Below are 18,081 nucleotides of genomic sequence, written 5' to 3'. Positions count from 1 at the left end.
GGGGGGGCCGACCGCACCGGGCGCAACATCTGGGGGGGCCGCACTCGCACTCGCAGCTCTCTGCCCCTACTAAAATCCACGGGTTAGGGGGCGCAAATTACTTGCCTTGCCCCGGGTGCTGACCACCCACGCTACGCCACTGTCTGTGACTCTAGTCTGCACAAGGAGTCAGTTGTACATGCATAACCCTAGTCAGATAATCAGTGACAGCATCAAGCAACCCTTTGGGAGGGGGAGCAGAGGATTTATTTAGTCTCCCCTTCAATACCTGATTGGCACTTATCTGATTATTGGCTAATTATATCTGGCCACACACATGTAACCAACCTGGGTGATAATTTGATAGCTGCCTAATAAATGGAGCAATTTAACTCTAGAGGTCAAAGGAATTATCCATTTTAGCCAAAGTACACAACAAATCTTGCTTGTGGCTCCCAAGGTATGGCCTGAAGCTGCAAGTTTTGAGCTTGAGAATGATCATGATATGCAAAAAGAAGCTTTACCAAATAAAATTTTTGAGTTTTACCAACCTGGAGATGGAGTCGGTCCAAGAGTTCTTGAAGCGAATTAGGCTTGGCCCTTTTACTCCTCTTGTGTGGCTTTATTTTTCTAGGTACAGATTCCTCTTCTGTAATAAGATCTACGTAAATGAATTTGAAATTCCCCACTTTGTTGTTTAGCAGTCCCGTCCACATACCCATTGGGGTTTTACAGATGATATCAATGATATCCCCTTTCTGGAAAAAAAACAAAAAAAACAAAATGTAACTCTGAAACTCGTACTGTACATATTATTTGTGATACACAAGACTAGTCTGCCTCAGTTGATCAAAAGCAGACCAATGGGAAATCAGAGTTGGCTCAAATAGTGATGCACATTATCTAAAAAGAAAGGAGAGCTTATTTATCCATACTGTCATTTAATGTGGAGAGTAAGCGTCCTGTTGTCCATATGATGTTCTTCTCTAAATCACTACCTTTCCCTCCCTCCCTCCAGATTTTCTCATACCCTCTGCATTTCAGAGTATCCCTAGTATGAGAAAATCTAGTGAGAGAGATGGAAAAGTGGGGGAAGGCTGTGACAGAGGAAAATATCATATGGACAACAGAGAATTAATGAAGGTACAGGAAGCTTAATATCCACATTAAACGACAGTATGGATGAGGACTTATAAACAAGAACACCTAACTGAAATAGAAAATAGGATAGACAAAAATGGCCCAATCCATAGATTTAATTCCATATTGACAAGTGGAAACTGCAGTAACACAGCTGTTTCCCACACCATTTCAGGAAGGTCTGAAGAGAAGTAACAGACCAATTGCTATAATTATTAGGTTGATAATATAATTATTAGTACTGCCAACCTAGCAGTTTGAAAGCACACCAGTGCAAGTAGATAAATAGGTACCACTGTGGTGGGGAGGTAAACTCTGTTTCTGTTGCGCTCTGACACTTGTCATGGTGTCCTGTCATAATATGTCTATTGAAGTTAATGGTTCATTAATTAATTAACAGATTCATTAATTTCAGTGAGGAAGACTTAGCTAAATACAATTCATTATTTCCAATAACAGTATCATTGACCCTGCACTTCCCCTCACATACTTACTTAAAATGTAACTCTAGCATTTGGTCTGTGCACTACTAATGTGTCATTTACCCTTTTGCACTTCCCTCGTATATGAAGCATTGTTATAAAAATTAAAGCAGGATTTTTTTAAAAAAATGAAAACTATGTGTTTTGTTCAAACTCAAAACATGTTAATCCAAACATGTATGTCAGGTAAATAGAAAAAACGAAAGAGCAGCATCAAAATATCCAGAAACACAGGAGGTAATCTTTCCAGACAGGTGCCAAGAAAAAGGACAAGCAGTTGTGCAACACATTTCACCAGCTTCTATATCACAATTTTAAGTTCTTTCCTGCTGCAGCTACCTGTGCCCCCCATCTGCTCTTCAGGGTTGGGGGACCCTCGGAAACAGAATGGATTGTGGTATGTGGGGCTGCTGCAGATGTAAAAGGGATGCCCACCTCCATGTGCAAGTGGAAATGATTTTCTGCTCTGGCAAGGCAGAATTTAAGCCAAAGCACTTAAGTTAACACAATATGCAGCTTACCAAATATGACCTGATCCAAACACGTCTGTTAGGCAAGTACTGTGTTCTGTTTCTGAAACATCTGCATTATGTTATTGTACTTTGGGAGCAGCCATTGGTTTTTGCTTTCAGCCACTTTAAAGAGAGCATATCACCGTTATGCTCCAGTAAATACTGACAACCTGGGCAGTCCCTCCTTTCTCCTGGGACTCAAATTATTACTTCAGAGTTCCCCTAGTAGCAAATCAGCACTTAATCATACCCCACATTGCTGGGAACATGGTCATGAGACATCATCTTGTCTCTGTTAATATGGAAAAGTGAAACAGCTCCCTCCCCACACGTCACACTCCACAGCCATAACTCAACTAGAACTACAGCAGAGTGTTAGGCAGCACAATGTGAAGTAAGGCTAGAAAAGACACCTGAAGATTATTATTAGTTACATCTTTTTCTTTGTGACACAAAAGCTTAAGGTACAAGTTTGATAAGAACATATCAAGAGACCCCCCAGAGCAGACCAAAGATCCATCTTCTCCAGGATCCAGCAAATGTCTCCCTTTGCACTTTCTCCACTTCTCTCTCTCTATATATTCTCCCCCCTTTCTAAAACAAAAGTCCCAAATGTTGTAACCTTTCCTCAAAGGAGAGTTGCTCCAGCCCCTCAGTCATTTCAGTTACAATATGCTTTTGGAGGGCGAGGGGACCAGAACTGTAGTCAGAATTCCAAGTGTGATCTCACCATAGATTTGTATGTTGTATGTTATGATGTCAGCAGGCTTATTTTCAGTCCCTTTGCTAATGATCTCTAACATGGAGGCCACCTTTTTCACAATTGCTGCACGCTGAATTGACATTTACGTTGAGCTACCTGCCACAATTCCAAGATTGTAACCTTGCTCAGTCTCTGCCAGTTCAGACCCTGTTAGCATATATGTGAAGTTAGGTTGGTTTGTTTTTCTCAAATGTGCATCACTTTACACTTTCTTATATTAAATCACATTTGCTATTTAAATGCCTATTCACCCAGTTTTGAGACACTCTTTTTGTGATCCCCCAATTTCCATTCTTCATCTTGTTTCTTACCATCCTGATCAATTTGATATTATCAGCAAAGTTGGTCACTTTACCGCACACTCTTAATTCCAGATATTTTATGACCAAATTAAAACCACAAACTCCAGTCTAGTTACCTGGGGGACTCTATTTCTAACATCCCTCTATTGTGAGAACTGTCCACTTATTCCTATTATCCACTTTCCACTCTTTAAGCAGTTTAAGAGAATGTGTCCCTTTATCTCATGACTGCAAAGGTTACTCAGGAATTTTTAGTGGGGGATTATGTCAAAAGTTTTTTGAAAGCACACCCAATCTACATGCTCATTGAGACACTCAGTGGAAAGATTAGTTAGACACAAGCTAGCATTGTGGAAACCAAGCTAGTTCTTCATTGGCAAGACTTGTTCTTCTATAAAAAAAATGATTTCTATATAATGCTGCCTGAACTGGGAGAGCCTCACAGGTGGAAAGTGACTTCAGGAATAAAGCAAATGTAACAAATAGTTAACTCACCTTGATTTTGAGAGAGTCTGTGTCATAAGGACTAGGTGTGAAGTCTGTGTGTACTTTAGCTCTGCCACAGAAAGGTCCAGTGTAAGGAACTTCATCATCAAGCCTTAGGCTGTCCCTGTTGCTTGTCCCATCTGAGCAACTAGTAACCCCACCTAGAAGCAATAAGAATGGTCAACCTTTCACAGCATTTAAGATGGATACAACATGAAGCCAAAAGAGTTTGAAGATGAAATCATTTGAAAGATATAAAACAGAAAAAATCACAAGAGGTGTGCATGAGCCACAAGATTTGGTTTGGACTCCCAATTCAGCCCTTTGGAAAACAGCCCACCTCAATCTGAGACACTTGGTAGGCTGTCTGAATAGGATTGGGCTTCACCTGAGACCACTTCATCCCACCTCAATTCACTATTTGAGGGAGTATTCTTTTTTTAAAAAAAAGACTATAACTCCCCCCCCTTTTACAGAAGTGGATGAAATTTGAAGGCATACTTACTGCTAAGAAGGAGTTTGTTGTTGTTATTATTATTTCATTTATACCCTACCCTTTCCCCTGACAGGACTTAAGGTGACTTACAGATAAAACAAGAACCACTAAAATATAGAAAAATAGATAATTAAAATACAATTTAACTTTGATAGAATCAAAGCTTGCTAAATTACACTGAAATAGGGCACTGACTGTTGTGCTGGGCACCTTTAAAGTTTGTCCAACCGAAAAGGATATGTCTTTATCTTTACCCTTTTAGAGGGTATAAATTATGCCAAATTTCAGAAGGATAGCTGCAGTGGCTTACCCACAAGGACAGCTGTTGCAGTTTGCAGGTGGGCAAAAAAAGAACACATAAGAGATGTTCATGAGTAAGAAACCTGCTACACAAATAAGTTTGACTTTGTGGGTGGGAAGAACTAAAATAGATTCACATTCAAAGTAAAAATAATTCCTTCTGATTACTAGCTTGACCAGTCCACCACAACAAGGCTCTCCATCCATCCTCTCCCCACCCTGGTACTTCCTCTCTCTTCCCTCATCACCCAATTTTGGTTATATTCCTCATATGGCAAGCTGAGAGACACTATTTCTGCTTTTAGTAGATGCATGTCTCTAGGATTTTTTTTAATGTCTGGATTACCAAGGTACTATGAGGTGATTTAGGGGTTCCCACTTCACCTGTGCCATCTCACAGAGATCCTGCTTGACTTCTGAAAAGACCCAATTCCTCCAAGGCACTCTGCTTATGCTTGGCTTCATTTAAATCCACTCTTCATTCCTATTAATCTCTACTGTCAACTTTCTATGGAGTAGATGCATTCCAGCCAAAAATAAGCTATGTACAGTTCTACTGAATTCAGTCCACAGGATTTAGCAGTGGATTTAATAGAATAATAGAACTGTAGAGTTGGAAGGGACCCCGGAGGTCATCTACTCCAATCCCCTGCAATGCAGGAATCTTTTGCCTAGTGTGGGGCTCAAATCCCGCAACCCAGAGGTTAAGAGACTATTGCTCTATTCTGTGTCTGTGTCTGTGCAAATGTGGATCATGCCCCATGCAATTAATTAACATATGCTGCAGGGTAATACTTAATTGTGACAAAGTGCTAAGAGATAGACTGTTTGGTTCTCAAAATCCTGAAACAATGGAAATGCAATTAAAATGGTCAAAATCTCCATCAATAGAGTGAAGTCTAGAGCCTAGATTTTACTCAGGGCTCACTGAAATAAAATGGCCCAAAACTAATACTGTGTGTTTTTCATATACGATGTAGAATAATCATCTGCTGACTGTTACCTCTTTATTCAGACAAACAGGGATAACATTTTACAGGTGATGTCTTAGAATACGCAAAGTACAGAACTTCAAAAGAATTGCACACTGGAGAGAAAAAAGTTTTACTCTCAAGATTTCTGTCATTTTGTCATCTGAAGAAACCTGCATCAGCACATTTGAGCAAGCACAGAAATATTCCATTCAAATATGCTTTAGATAACAGCAGCATCTTGAATTCTCCCACGACAAAACAGATAATGGAACACAAAAATTGGTTCACTTGATGTGCTTGCTTAGCTATACATGGGGGAGGAATAAATACGGTTGCTAGGTCATGATGATTTAAAAGCAGCACCGCACCCTCAAAATGTTATGCAGTCATTGGGTGGTATTCACCTACATTTTACTCAGAGTAGATGCATTTAAATTAATGAACATGACTAATTTATGTCCATTACTGTCAATAGAACTGCTCTGAGTAAAACTTAATTGAACGCCATCTTTAGTCTTCGCTCACCCTATGCTCCTCCTGCTGAAGCAAGCAGGACTTCTGATTCTTTCTGACAGCTGGCAGGAGTTGAGGGTGGCCACTGGAAACGGGAGAAATAGAACTATAGCTCTGTGGTGGAGCATCTGCTTCGCACCAGAAGGTTCCAGGTTCAATCCCTGGCATCTCCAGTTTGGGCTAGGAGAGAACTCTGCCTGAAATTCTAGCGAGCCTCTGACAGTCAGACAATACTGAACTAGATGGGGCAGTGGTCTGACTCAGTATAAAGTGGTTTCCTATGTTCCGGTAGATATGCCTTCATTCTTCTTTGCAACATGAGTGTACAGGGGTAGCTCGGGTTACAGATGCTTCAGGTTACAGATGCTTCAGGTTACAGACTCCAGTAACTCAGAAATAGTACCTCGGGTTAAGAACTTTGCCCCAGGATGAGAACAGAAATTGCACGGTGGCGGCGCGGCGGCAGTGGGAGGCCCCATTAGCTAAAGTGGTACCTCAGGTTAAGAACAGTTTCAGGTTAAGAACGGACCTCCAGAATGAATTAAGTTCTTAACCCGAGGTACCACTGTAAAAGAAACCCAAGAGGCGACTTATATTCCATTTTCGGTCTCTCTCACATGCAAAAATTGTTAGAGAGTTTGTTCTTGCATAGATGGCTTGGAATGCAACATACCATTTTCCGTATCACGTTGACATAGGAAAACTAGAGTTGAGGCCTAAACATAGTGACCACATTCCTAGAGGGACATAGCTTCTGTACTTTGAAGATCTCTGAGGGAAACAAAAGTTCTACCAGTACAGTTTTTCCCATCCGACTATACCACATCTTAGCATTTGATATCTGGTAAAATGCTACTTACCATGTGGTATGCCCCTACAGGAGAGATGAAGAAACTAAAATGATTGGGCCATCTTCACTTAGAAGAGAACTTTGTCCATACGAGCCCCACAATACATATATAGGCATCTAAATGTCCATCTTTGTAATGGGCTTTGCTGCAGTGGCATCTTCATTTTAAACTTCCTCCCTCAAAAGGCCCACCATGCAAGCTCAGTTTTTATCTATAGACCAGGTTTCCCCAAAGGTGGGTCTCCAGCTGTTTTTGGACTACAACTCCCATCATCCCTAGCTAGCAGGACCAGTGGTCAGGGATGGTGGGAATTGTAGTCCAAAACAGCTGGAGACCCAACTTGGGGAAGCTCTTCTCTAGACCATCTTATTCCAGTGGACTTTGTTCATATGAGCTGGCATTAACATAAGTATCTAAAATCTGATGGGCAACTTTTTAGTTTTGCGGCTGCAGGTTGTGTATGTGATGTGTTATTTACATGTGTAATTTGAGTAGCTATCCATTTTATATTGGCTTTGCAGTTCTTTTACACAATGTTGTTAGCTGCTCCATAGACTTGTGTTTGGTGGGCATACAAATCTTTAAATAATAAAAAAACCTGACACAGCCTGACTATCCTGCGTAGGAGAGATCAGGTTTGGGTAAGATATGTTATCTGTATAAACTCACCATTGCAGTTAAGAGTTAGAAGTAGCACCTGCAGAATATTACCCTGCATTTAAGCACTTAAATGGACAAAAGCCATGTCGCTTTGGAAATATGGTTAACCTAGACCTAGGAAATGAAAATTGAATTGATATGTCAGTGAACAATTCTGTTTTACAGTGGAGTGGTGTTTTAGCTCAAAAGACTAAAATAGGATCATTTAGTGTCATTAATCAATTCTATTAGACAGAATGACAATATAAAACCTTACATAAGTTCTCTGTGAAAGCATATGATAACAAAATCCCTATCAGTGCTTGCCATTCAAACACCGTTGCTCACCAGATACAAGCCTCATCCATAATTTTTATGTGTACTGTTGATCAGAAGCAACACATCCTAGGACACACTTTTTATTGACATACACAAGATTCAGGGTGTGATCTTAAACTCACTTTCTAAGGACTAATCCCCACTGAATGGGAATTATGTTTGAGTAAACTTCTATAAGCTTGTGCCATTAACTTTTCCTACTTTTTGTTTAAAAAGGAAAATTTGGCCTCTTTTTAGTTTCATGTTCTATGCAGCATGTTAGATATCCCTTGCAATAGCAAGAACAGAGGACTTTATGAATGTGTTCTGTTTTTAAAAAATACATAAATAAACAAAGGTAATACAAATATTTCTTCTGGAAAATTAGGCTCTCTCTAAATTAATTTCCACCTAAGACAAAGTCAGCAATGATAAATAATATATTTCATTCACAATATTTCATCTAAATGCATTGGTATTAAATAACATGGATACTGATGTAGTTTAATGACAACTTATCTAACTAAATTCTAATCAAAAGTAGGCCCACCAAAATTAATGAACCTAAGTTAGTTGTGTACCTCAATTTGAACAGTATAACTAACACTGGGTACATCCCCCGAAGAGTTGGTTGTGAGTCATTAAATCCCCAGCATAAATCTACCTAGGATTTGAACTCATTGAATCATTTTGGCCAAACTAATACTAGCGAACCCCACATCTGTAATATGGGAATAAGAAAAGTGACCTATTTTATAGGACTGTTGTAAAAACTGAAATAACATATGTGAAGTTATTTGCATACTCTGCAGCACTATACAAACACTAAAATCTGGTATTACAATGTAAATACCCTAGTATGTTAAATTATAAAATGTAAATAGTTTGGGAAAAGACAGTGGGTGGTATCTGATGGTACCTTTGCCTTATCAAGAAGTATGGGTCAGGATCAAAATCAAGTGCTCTGATGCTATGAGCAGAAGTGGTTTCCACTAAAGCAAAGCCATCACTAAATGCAACCCAACCATGTTGAATTCTATTTGCTAATGGAAGCAGGGGTGATTTTCACCAGCTCTTGCTCTATCTGTACCCACCTGCACCAAATCCTATACCATTCCCAGGGGCAACCCAACGTAAGGAGAAGATTTTGATGGGCTGCCAATAGAAAGGGAAGGCAGGAAAGCCCCATTCAATGCACATGAAAGCAAGTTAAGAATTGCCATTGGCTGCAATTCAATTCAGACTTAGGTGAACTTAAGCCTACTGATGCTCTTATGTTCTTAAGATTGTTTCTAGCCATTCAAATATATATATTCTGCAGCATATCATTAACTGGCACTTACTTGATGAGCTCTGGCCACTATTAAGACTATAGAGGCTGTCCATGGAGTCGCTGGCCTTTAGAGAGGCCTTCTCAGTGCCTGACCCTCCACCAGGGTCACTGTTTCGATTAGAACAGGAATCATCTCTTCCTTCATCATTCTTTAGAGCAGAAGAGAGAGAGAAGATGGTAAGTATAAAGAAACATTACCCACGTATGCATTTGTCAAATAAAATATGTCCCCTTAAGGAAGCAGTATATCAAGGCCGAAAGATATCACGCTGTTTAGTTCATCATCTGCTGTACTTAAGCAGAACTAGTTCCACCAAGTCATCATAAATTCCAAATTCTTCGGGGAAATGTGGCTGTGCTTAAAATAAAATTTAATAGGAGACTTGGCGTTGTACCTGCAGCAAAGCAGAGTGGGGACCAAACAGAACTTGGAAGAAGGTGTTATTTTGTTTATTTATTTATATAAAAATGTATGCATATACCCCCTCTCACAAAGCATCAGGATGGTGCAAGACAGTATAAAAAAAAAATTAAAAGTGATACAAAGAGGTCATTAAAATATCTGGCTAATCAAGGGGCATTTTAAACATCTGCATAGGCATGTTGGCATAAAAAAGTCACCAAGAGATAGCCGAAAGTCAAAAGGGAGAATATTTGCTGAATCTCTGCTAGAGGAGCATTCTACAACATGGGACCAGCAACACTAAATAGCCAACTTCTAGTTGAGGTCAGCTGGGCCTCTGTAACATGGGGACAACTAACAGTGCTCAAGCAGATGATCCCAGTGATCGAGCTGTGATAATGGGATATAAGGTATCGTGCACCCATGTCGTTCAGGCTTTTGTATATCAATGCATGAACCTTGAACCTGTCCCCGAAGGATATAGGTAGCGAGAACAGATGTTTTAGCTGAGATGTCACATGCTATGGTTTTAGTAAAGCCATGCGTAGGTGGTAGTGGTGGGAGTAAGAGAAAGAGCTTGCTAAACATATATAGTAACTCAAAAGAAAGCAAGGCTGTCTGAAATGAAGGCAATTTTGGCATAAGACATACAATTCCTGTCACCTGGAAAAAGTGCTCACTCCTCGCTGCCATTCTCTGGGCAACTGCTGTCAGATTGAAAATCACTTTGTTTTTCAGAATTCAAGGGACAAACATGTATGTCAAGGCTATAATTACTAGCTTTCACATAACGGAGCAACATCATTTTTTAAAAAAATCCTAGTGGTTTTGCGCCCTGCAAGTACATCATTGTAGGTAGCAACCAAACAAATAGGCAAAAGGGGGGGGATAATTTATTCTAACAGAAACTTGGGTTCATCTAAAATTTGCTATAGCTGGTGCCAGTCTTAAATCTCTCTGAAATGGGGAGAAGCCATTTTTTCTTTATCCCAGAATCCTGGTGCGGAAGCTATTATCCGCAGCACCTGGGTGGGACTAATTCTGCTTGCAATCTCCATTTTGGAACTGAGTCCACAAACTGACCTCAGGGGTATAACATCTAGCTGAATTTTTGTACTTTAAATTCTTCCTCGTCCCCTTCACTCCTTCCTCTTTGTAACATCTTGCCCATCTTGTGACATTTTTAGTTGGTCCCAAGAAAACGTATTTCCAAATTGTGGATTTTGAAGGTTTTCTTCTTCTTCTTATGGCATAACAGGTTACCTTTGCTTATGATTTGTTTTGGGGTGTTTTTTTAATCCAGAGTGCTTAAATTAATGACTGCTTTATTTTTAAAATGGGAACGTATTGTAACAGTGAGGCCACTTGCTATGTGTCACTGTCTAAGTTAAATAATTAAGCAACAATAACTTCACAAGAAAAGAGGAACTCGGAAAGCAACTTCTCCCTATTGTTGCATCATATGAAGTCAGCATGACAGAGAGGTAGCATGTACCTTGGGAGATTACACCACATTCACGTTATTAGGTTTGGTGAGTAAGACGAAAGCGATGGCACTGTTTAATCCACTACATGAAGTAGTCTCACAAAGCTAAGCAGGGTCCAGCATAGTTTCAGATTGGATGGGTGACCCCGTGTAGAGATTCCTGCATTGCAGGGGGTTGGACTAGATGACTCTTGAGGTGCCTTCCACTTCTATAGTTCTGCAGTTCTAAGTTCATGTTTGGGTGGCAGGATGCATTACCTTGATGACAAAGTGCAATTTCTTTTGGCTTAGTAAGGGATTAAATGGTCAGATGCCCCAGATAAGACTCAAAAGCTGCCTGATTTAAGCAGCTACACACAGGATGAGATTTGAAGCACATTTCCCCATGATGCCCATTATGGGAATTTTTATGTTCCAAAATGTATTAATATTGGATTAGGACCAACTCATACAAGCTTTTCTGTAACTCGTTAAGAACATAAGAAGAGCCTACTGGATCAGGCCAATGGCCCATCTACCCCAGTATTCTGTCCACTATTCTCACAGTGGCAAAATATCATCCATTGCCCCCACAAGAGGGTTTCTGTTGTTGTCTGGTAGCATTTTCCCCTACCTGTAGTGCCCTACTAGTTACTAGTCTATTCATGTTGCTTGTTGATTCATTGGCAAATGTGCACACTGCCACCATCAAAAAGAACTGTGTGCCTTCTGGTAATATTCTTTTACATCTAGTCTATTATTGAGTCCAGTTCTTTTACCACGTTTGCACTCTTAAATTCCACCCGTTAACTATATACAAAATGCAAAAAAAAGTAATTTATTTAAAAGCTACACCATAAGAATCCATTGTATCCAATATAGGTCAAACCCTGGTCTCTTTTTACCAAACTGCAGATGATTGTCTCAACAACTTAGACTGAGTCTACCCTCATAACAGAATGAGGGTTGTACAATGCCAAAGTAGTACCCATTCATCCTGCTGGTGGGAGATTACACTGTGGAATGCTCCCCTCTGGGTTTCCCCCCAACCTAACCTTCCCTGCAAGGGAAAACAAGACTGTAGGAATTGTGCTTAGCTAGAATTTTTCTCCTTGATGTCTTTCTTTTTGGACGCTTTCACATGGAAGATCATTCAGAAATGGCACCTCCTATGTGCACTCCTGTGTGGTATTGCTCACCCACCACATTTTGTTGCCTTATGCACAGTTGTGCGTGCTCTGATTATTGGATTTCCCGCCCTTAAAACTGAAAAATCCTATTCATTTAGACTCTCTTAACATACCACTGACAATTTTAATTGTTCTTTGAAAACATTCACATGCTATCACTTTTTTTTTTGCAAAAGACTGTACCATTCACTTATATAGAGAATTAGGATATTATTTTATGTCACCTTGAATAATAATCACTAACATTTTTTGCTTTTTCAAGACTTCAGTGGCCTGAGTTGACATTTCCAGGAAGTATGCACAGTGACTCCCAAACTTCCTTACTTGGCAGTAATAGTGTATTCAGTATCTAACCATATTTATGTAAAACTGGGTTATATTTCCAAGGTGCGTTTCTTCAGTTAAGGGACATTCAGCTGCCATATAGTTTTCCATTCTGCTTGGGCTCTGAGATTCTTTTGTAATTCTTCATAGCCTACTTTAGTACTTTCATCAAATTCTGCCATTTTATTTTTCACAGTCTTCCCTGGGCCATTAATGGATTTTAAAAATAAATATCAGAATACAAATCATTAGACTATTGCACTGAACACACCTTCGTGCCAAAAGATGTGTCTGATTATTTATGCCTATCATCAACTCAGCATTTAATTTGAACAGGGGCTTAGCCTCAGCCCGAACATCTGTTGGTTAAAGACAGCAGAGCAAGTGAAGTAATATTAATCAAGAGTCCCCCATTGTATGTACCATGTGCACTGAATTAATGACAGAAGCAGGGCCACAGGACCATACCACACAAGCCTGATGGCTGCAAAGGGAACCCTTTGAGTGGAAAAGGGAAAGGAGGATGCCCACTACTTCTCCACTCCAAATAGCAACTGTCCCAAACTGCATCTCTCTTACTGCAGAGATCCAGACACATCTTTACTCTCACAGTGCAAGCTTTGGGCAGATAAAAAAGTTGAGGTTCTGATTGGGGAGGGAGGGAAAAGCAGCTGGCAAAGACAGAGTTAAGCATCTACTCTTGCTTCCACCCTCCATTAGAAAAGTAGCCATTGGTTTTTTTATTACACATGGTTTTGAATAATGTGTAGTTCTGCCCTAAGTAACTTCAGCCAGCTGTTTCACATCTGAGATTAGCAGAAAATGCTTTGGGGTCAAAGAATATAACTTCTTCAGGGCATGATTCTGAGACCTGCCATTTTGGGAGTTATGCACTACTTTTGGCTTCCAGTGATTTTAAACAGTAGTCAAAGAGAGGCATTCTTTCAATACAATGACAACAACAACTTGGCATTTTGTTTTGGTGAAAAAGACTGAGAAAAACTTTATAACACACAATATCAAATAGAGAAAAAAGCAACTCAGGGTAACTTCTAGCTTAGTCATCAAAGTGTAAACCTATGCATGTCTACTTAGGGATAAATACCACTGTGTACAATGGGAGCCCAGAAATTCTATTAAAAATTCAGTTAATGTATTGGAAGTCTGCAACAAAATAATTGCTTGATTTATTTATTCAAATCAGTGTGAGATGTAGTCTCCCCATCCCCATGTGAACATTCCAACTCCCAAATGGGAGTGAATAAGGGAAAGTATTTGAATTGCAACACCTAAGATTTAAGGTGGATTCCAGTGTTGAATCTACTGCCACTAACAGAATCTGAACATTTCTCCCCACTTCGTTCCCAAAGCGTTCATTTGCAGAAATAAGATGCACAATCAGTTGCACATAAAAATTTCACTCAAAGAAGTGGATTGGTGTGATTAAGCATAGTTCAATAAGTTTGGAGAAAATTACTTTACATATTAGTTTTGCAATATCACTGCAGTGTTTATGATGTTGCCTGAACACAGTGACATGCACAGCTAAATATGAAGCAACTTTGACAGCAGAGCTTAAAAACCGGAAGTTAAACCACAAGCAGATAAAGAAGATCAAAAGATTTTAGTGATATGTTTACCATCTCCTCTGAAAGTGCCTTGATGTACTTTTTACCCATCTTTTTCTTCATAGTCATGGAAATGGCCCGCATCTTCTTTCCAAGGCTTCCCCCACTATTTGGTGATTTGCTATGTCCCAGTTCTCCACCATCACTTACAGCATCTGCTTCACATATCTGGGTTTTTTAAAAAGAAAAAAAGTTTGTTTAAAATTTTATAGGAGTCTCTTGGTGAAGCTTTCTGATGATACATGTAGCAAGTCATTGTTTTCTGCCCCCAAATTACAGTTTGTTCATTACAGGCAAATTGTGTTAGAGTTCCACTGGCAAGAATCTACATCTTTTGCTCTGGAAAGAGCACAAAATCAAGAACAGCCCCTGCCATTCTTCAGTGCCTGGAAAAGTACCAGGCTGACTTCAGAAGCATGGGAGAAATTTAAAGACTCTCCCTGATACTGCATTGAACCTCAGAGATACTTGGAGAGCCAGGAGACTTCTCGGCACTTTTTGAATGTCTGAGACTAAATGTAATGAGGGTGAGCTTCACTGTGGAAGAAGTCAGGGCTGCTCTTTCTCATGCACACCCCACAGCCAGGCTGAGCTTTGAATTCAACATAATGTAAGAAGGCCCTTCTCCCTGTACTTGGATGGGGGAATAGGGTAATGATGATAGTACTCTGGCTGGCAACAAGGCAAGGCAAGATTTGTTGGCCCTTGTCCAGTTGTGTTTGGACATGCCTCTGTAAATCTCCAAAACTATGGAAGGTGGGTGTATAACTAATTACCAGCAATGTAACAGGCAATAGACGACTATGAGATGTACAACTTCTCAACAACAGCAACCTGCTGTTTGAGTGTTTTTCCCTCCGAAAACCAAGGTTCTGTGTGCTATATCATCAAATCATTAAGTCTGCACAAATTTTACTCAATTCAGCAGTCAGTTGCTCACTCGGTGCAAAATCCACTGTATTTTGCACAATGTGCTTTCTGTTGCATGTACATAAGTTAAGGAGCCGTTATGTAAAATAACTAGATTGAGTAATATACAAACCTCAGATGAATCATCTGGATTTGAAACTGACTGATGTCTGCGCTGGTCAAAGTTCCCAAAGCTACTTGCTCGCTATGAAAAGAAAAAAATAAATATAGATAGACACACTAGCATAATTATTTATTTTTAGAGTAAGCTGATACAAAGTTTTCATAACTTTGCTGAGTGTTCCAGTTGGTACATGTTATGCATTCATATTTGACGTATGGTCAGCGATGATAATCAAATACATTATAGATGAGGCAATCGGAACTTTGCAGAGTTTAAAGTTATCAGTTGTTACCTTTATCCTGAGTCCAGTCCCAAAGGATGGCTCTACTCATCAATCTCACCCTGAGCAGGTAGCTACAGTTGACTTTTAAAGTAACTAAGGTCAAATCCACACCATACATTTAAAGCACACCCAGCCTACATGACTCCCCGTCCCAAAGAACTGTGGGAACTGTAGTTGGTTAGAGGTGCTGGGAACCATAGCTATGGGAGGGAAAGATTACAGTCCCCAGGATTCTTTGGGAGGAAGGCACATGTTTCAAATGTGCATTGGATGTGCTTTAAATGTCTGCCTTAAGACACACACTTTTTGTTATCTTCTACGCAGGTTTGCCAAACACTCCTAATGTACTACAAAGTGTTTTTTAATTGTGATCAAATCAACAAAGGATAAGGTAGGAACAATGAGTTGGATTCAGATTTAGTGTTATGCTTAATTTAAGCCCTACTGGTTTCAGTGAGTCTACTCTCAGTATTACTGAATGCTACTCTATTAACTCCATTTCTCTTATAACAACAAAGCATATGTTCTAAGGTAAAGGTAAAGGGACCCCTGACCATTAGGTCTAGTCGTGGCCGACTCTGGTTGTTGCGGTGCTCATCTCGCTTTATTGGCCGAGGGAGCCGGCGTACAGCTTCTGGGTCATGTGGCCAGCATGACAAAGCCGCTTCTGGCAAACCAGAGCAGCGCACAGAAATGCCGTTTAACTTCCCACCAGAGCGGTACCTATTATCTACTTGCACTTTGGCGTGCTTTCGAACTGCTAGGTTGGCAGGAGCAGGGACCGAGCAACGGGAGCTCACCCCGTAGCGGGGATTCGAACCACCGGCCTTCTGATCGGCAAGTCCTAGGCTCTGTGGTTTAACCCACAGCACCACCCGCATACTAAAGGTAGTTTGGCTATATTTACATATTGCCCTTTTGGTTCTGCAAGGGTTTGATGGTTGGTTCTGAAAGAGTCTCATTATGGGTATGTTTGCATTGCTGACCGTTATGCAAAGTGACAAGTGTGCATTCAAGTTCAGCAGTGGTGATTCTAAGAATGATGTACATGCAATTGACACTAACTGTACACTTTACAAAGTAGCTTCCTTGGAGAATTTTCAGTCTGGAAGGTGCCTCATCTTATTACAATCCTGGTAATAAATCACAAATTTACTACCTGTGTTAGGTCCCATTTCTTTTACATTCTTTTGAAACTAAAAATAAGGAGTAATAGACAATTTACTGATGGAATAAAATTATCATTTGGACAACTAGTTCACAATCACATGAAGATCAGTCTTGCTAGCTGCAACCCTCTTTTGATTGTTTATTTGATTTTATAGCTCACATTAATCCTCAAGGCTCAGGAATAATTCCTTATCTAAAGCTGCAATCTCACTAGTGAAAAAAAATCTGATTGAGTACAGTGGAAATGACTTCAGAGTAAATTTGCTTAGGATTGCATTTCTATTCATTTTCAACACCTCCTCCACCCCCCAAAATGGGGCAATGGGGAGGTCATCATGGTGCAAACACACCAGCAGGAAGGCCAAATTGGTTCTGCCAATGTGTTTGTAGCACACTGATCTCCCTGTCTCATCTCTCCTCCCTTCTGGTAGGCAGCATTGCCCCATCTGCTGGAAACTAGTGTAGTGGCTCTGCCCCACCTAGTGAGCCACTACTGGTGCATGTGAGAGTTTCAGGCCTGGGGTTATCACATCCATCCCATGCACGTAGCCGCCAAACAGTCTGTCAATGTGGCCCTTGAGCTATGAAAGCTTCTCCACTCCTGGCTTACTCTAATTTTATATCAAGTTTACTTTGCCCCCTTATTTGATTCATGGTAACAGAGCATTTTCATTGCTACCCATTACATATGGTGTGTGTGTGTGTGTATACATTTTGCAAATGGGTGTCAGATATCCCCCTCAGTTCATACAGTTAACATTTCATTTACAGATTTTCTATATTAAATCAATGAACAATATCCTGACAAGTGGTGAGAGGCATCTCAATAGTGTGATATAACACACACGGCACCAAAGATTATGGGCCTATCAGGCAGGATTAACACCTTTTGCTGACTTTTCAGTCCTGCTGAATATGCCCCACAGCACTGTAGATAAATGAAGGAAGGCTACAATTCACCACAATGTTTAATTGAGGAACAGGCTCGTGCCATGATACAAATTTAGCAGCCAGTGCCTTTCAGTAGCATTCGGGATGCCTACGATGAATCCCTGTTTATTGAAGTGCCGATGTGATAGTGAGACACTGAGGAGCAGAGGGGAAATAATGCTTATCGTTGCTGTTCTCATAAAGAGCCAGAGCTGAGGGAAATCAGTTATTCCTTTCGAGGCTCACAACAATCTTCTATCCTATCTGAGCAGAGGCCTTGGGCTATTTTGTCATGTACCTTTGTGTTGTGCTGTACTTATTAAACATTAATAAGAGCTGCAGGATGGTTTCCACCATTCTAGATAATGGCCTTGTTGCACAGGAGAGCATTAAGCAGGGCTACTTCAGCAATTCTCAGTCCCAACTTCTTTTTTCTCCCCATTAAGTAATCAATATAGCTGCCACCTTTTAAAATGCATTCAACCCCATGACAACAGTGTAGAAAAACACACTGAGGAGCTGAGGGCCTGCAGTGTGTGTGTGTGTGTGTGTGTGTGTGTGTGTACG

At 40.2% G+C, this 18,081-nt stretch overlaps 1 protein-coding gene across 3 annotated transcripts in view; it reads right to left on the bottom strand.

Annotated features, from left to right (window-relative positions):
- The window catches only part of SAMSN1 (SAM domain, SH3 domain and nuclear localization signals 1), a 74,264-nt gene that overhangs the window by 8,275 nt on the left and 47,908 nt on the right, over positions 1-18,081 (bottom strand). For all 3 annotated transcript variants that reach the window (XM_083611680.1, XM_083611678.1, XM_083611679.1), the window contains 5 exons: positions 15,141-15,212; positions 14,111-14,266; positions 9,099-9,237; positions 3,674-3,825; positions 531-737 (listed from right to left, as the gene is read on the bottom strand). In XM_083611680.1, the coding sequence (XP_083467806.1) occupies positions 531-737; positions 3,674-3,825; positions 9,099-9,237; positions 14,111-14,266; positions 15,141-15,212 (726 nt within the window). The remainder of the gene's footprint in view (positions 1-530; positions 738-3,673; positions 3,826-9,098; positions 9,238-14,110; positions 14,267-15,140; positions 15,213-18,081) is intronic.

This window comes from Podarcis filfolensis (assembly GCF_964270895.1).
Source record: "Podarcis filfolensis genome assembly, chromosome: 4".
Classification (NCBI taxonomy): domain Eukaryota; kingdom Metazoa; phylum Chordata; class Lepidosauria; order Squamata; family Lacertidae; genus Podarcis; species Podarcis filfolensis.
Note: the sequence above shows the minus strand (reverse complement) of the source record. Positions and strands in the feature narration are given on the sequence as shown.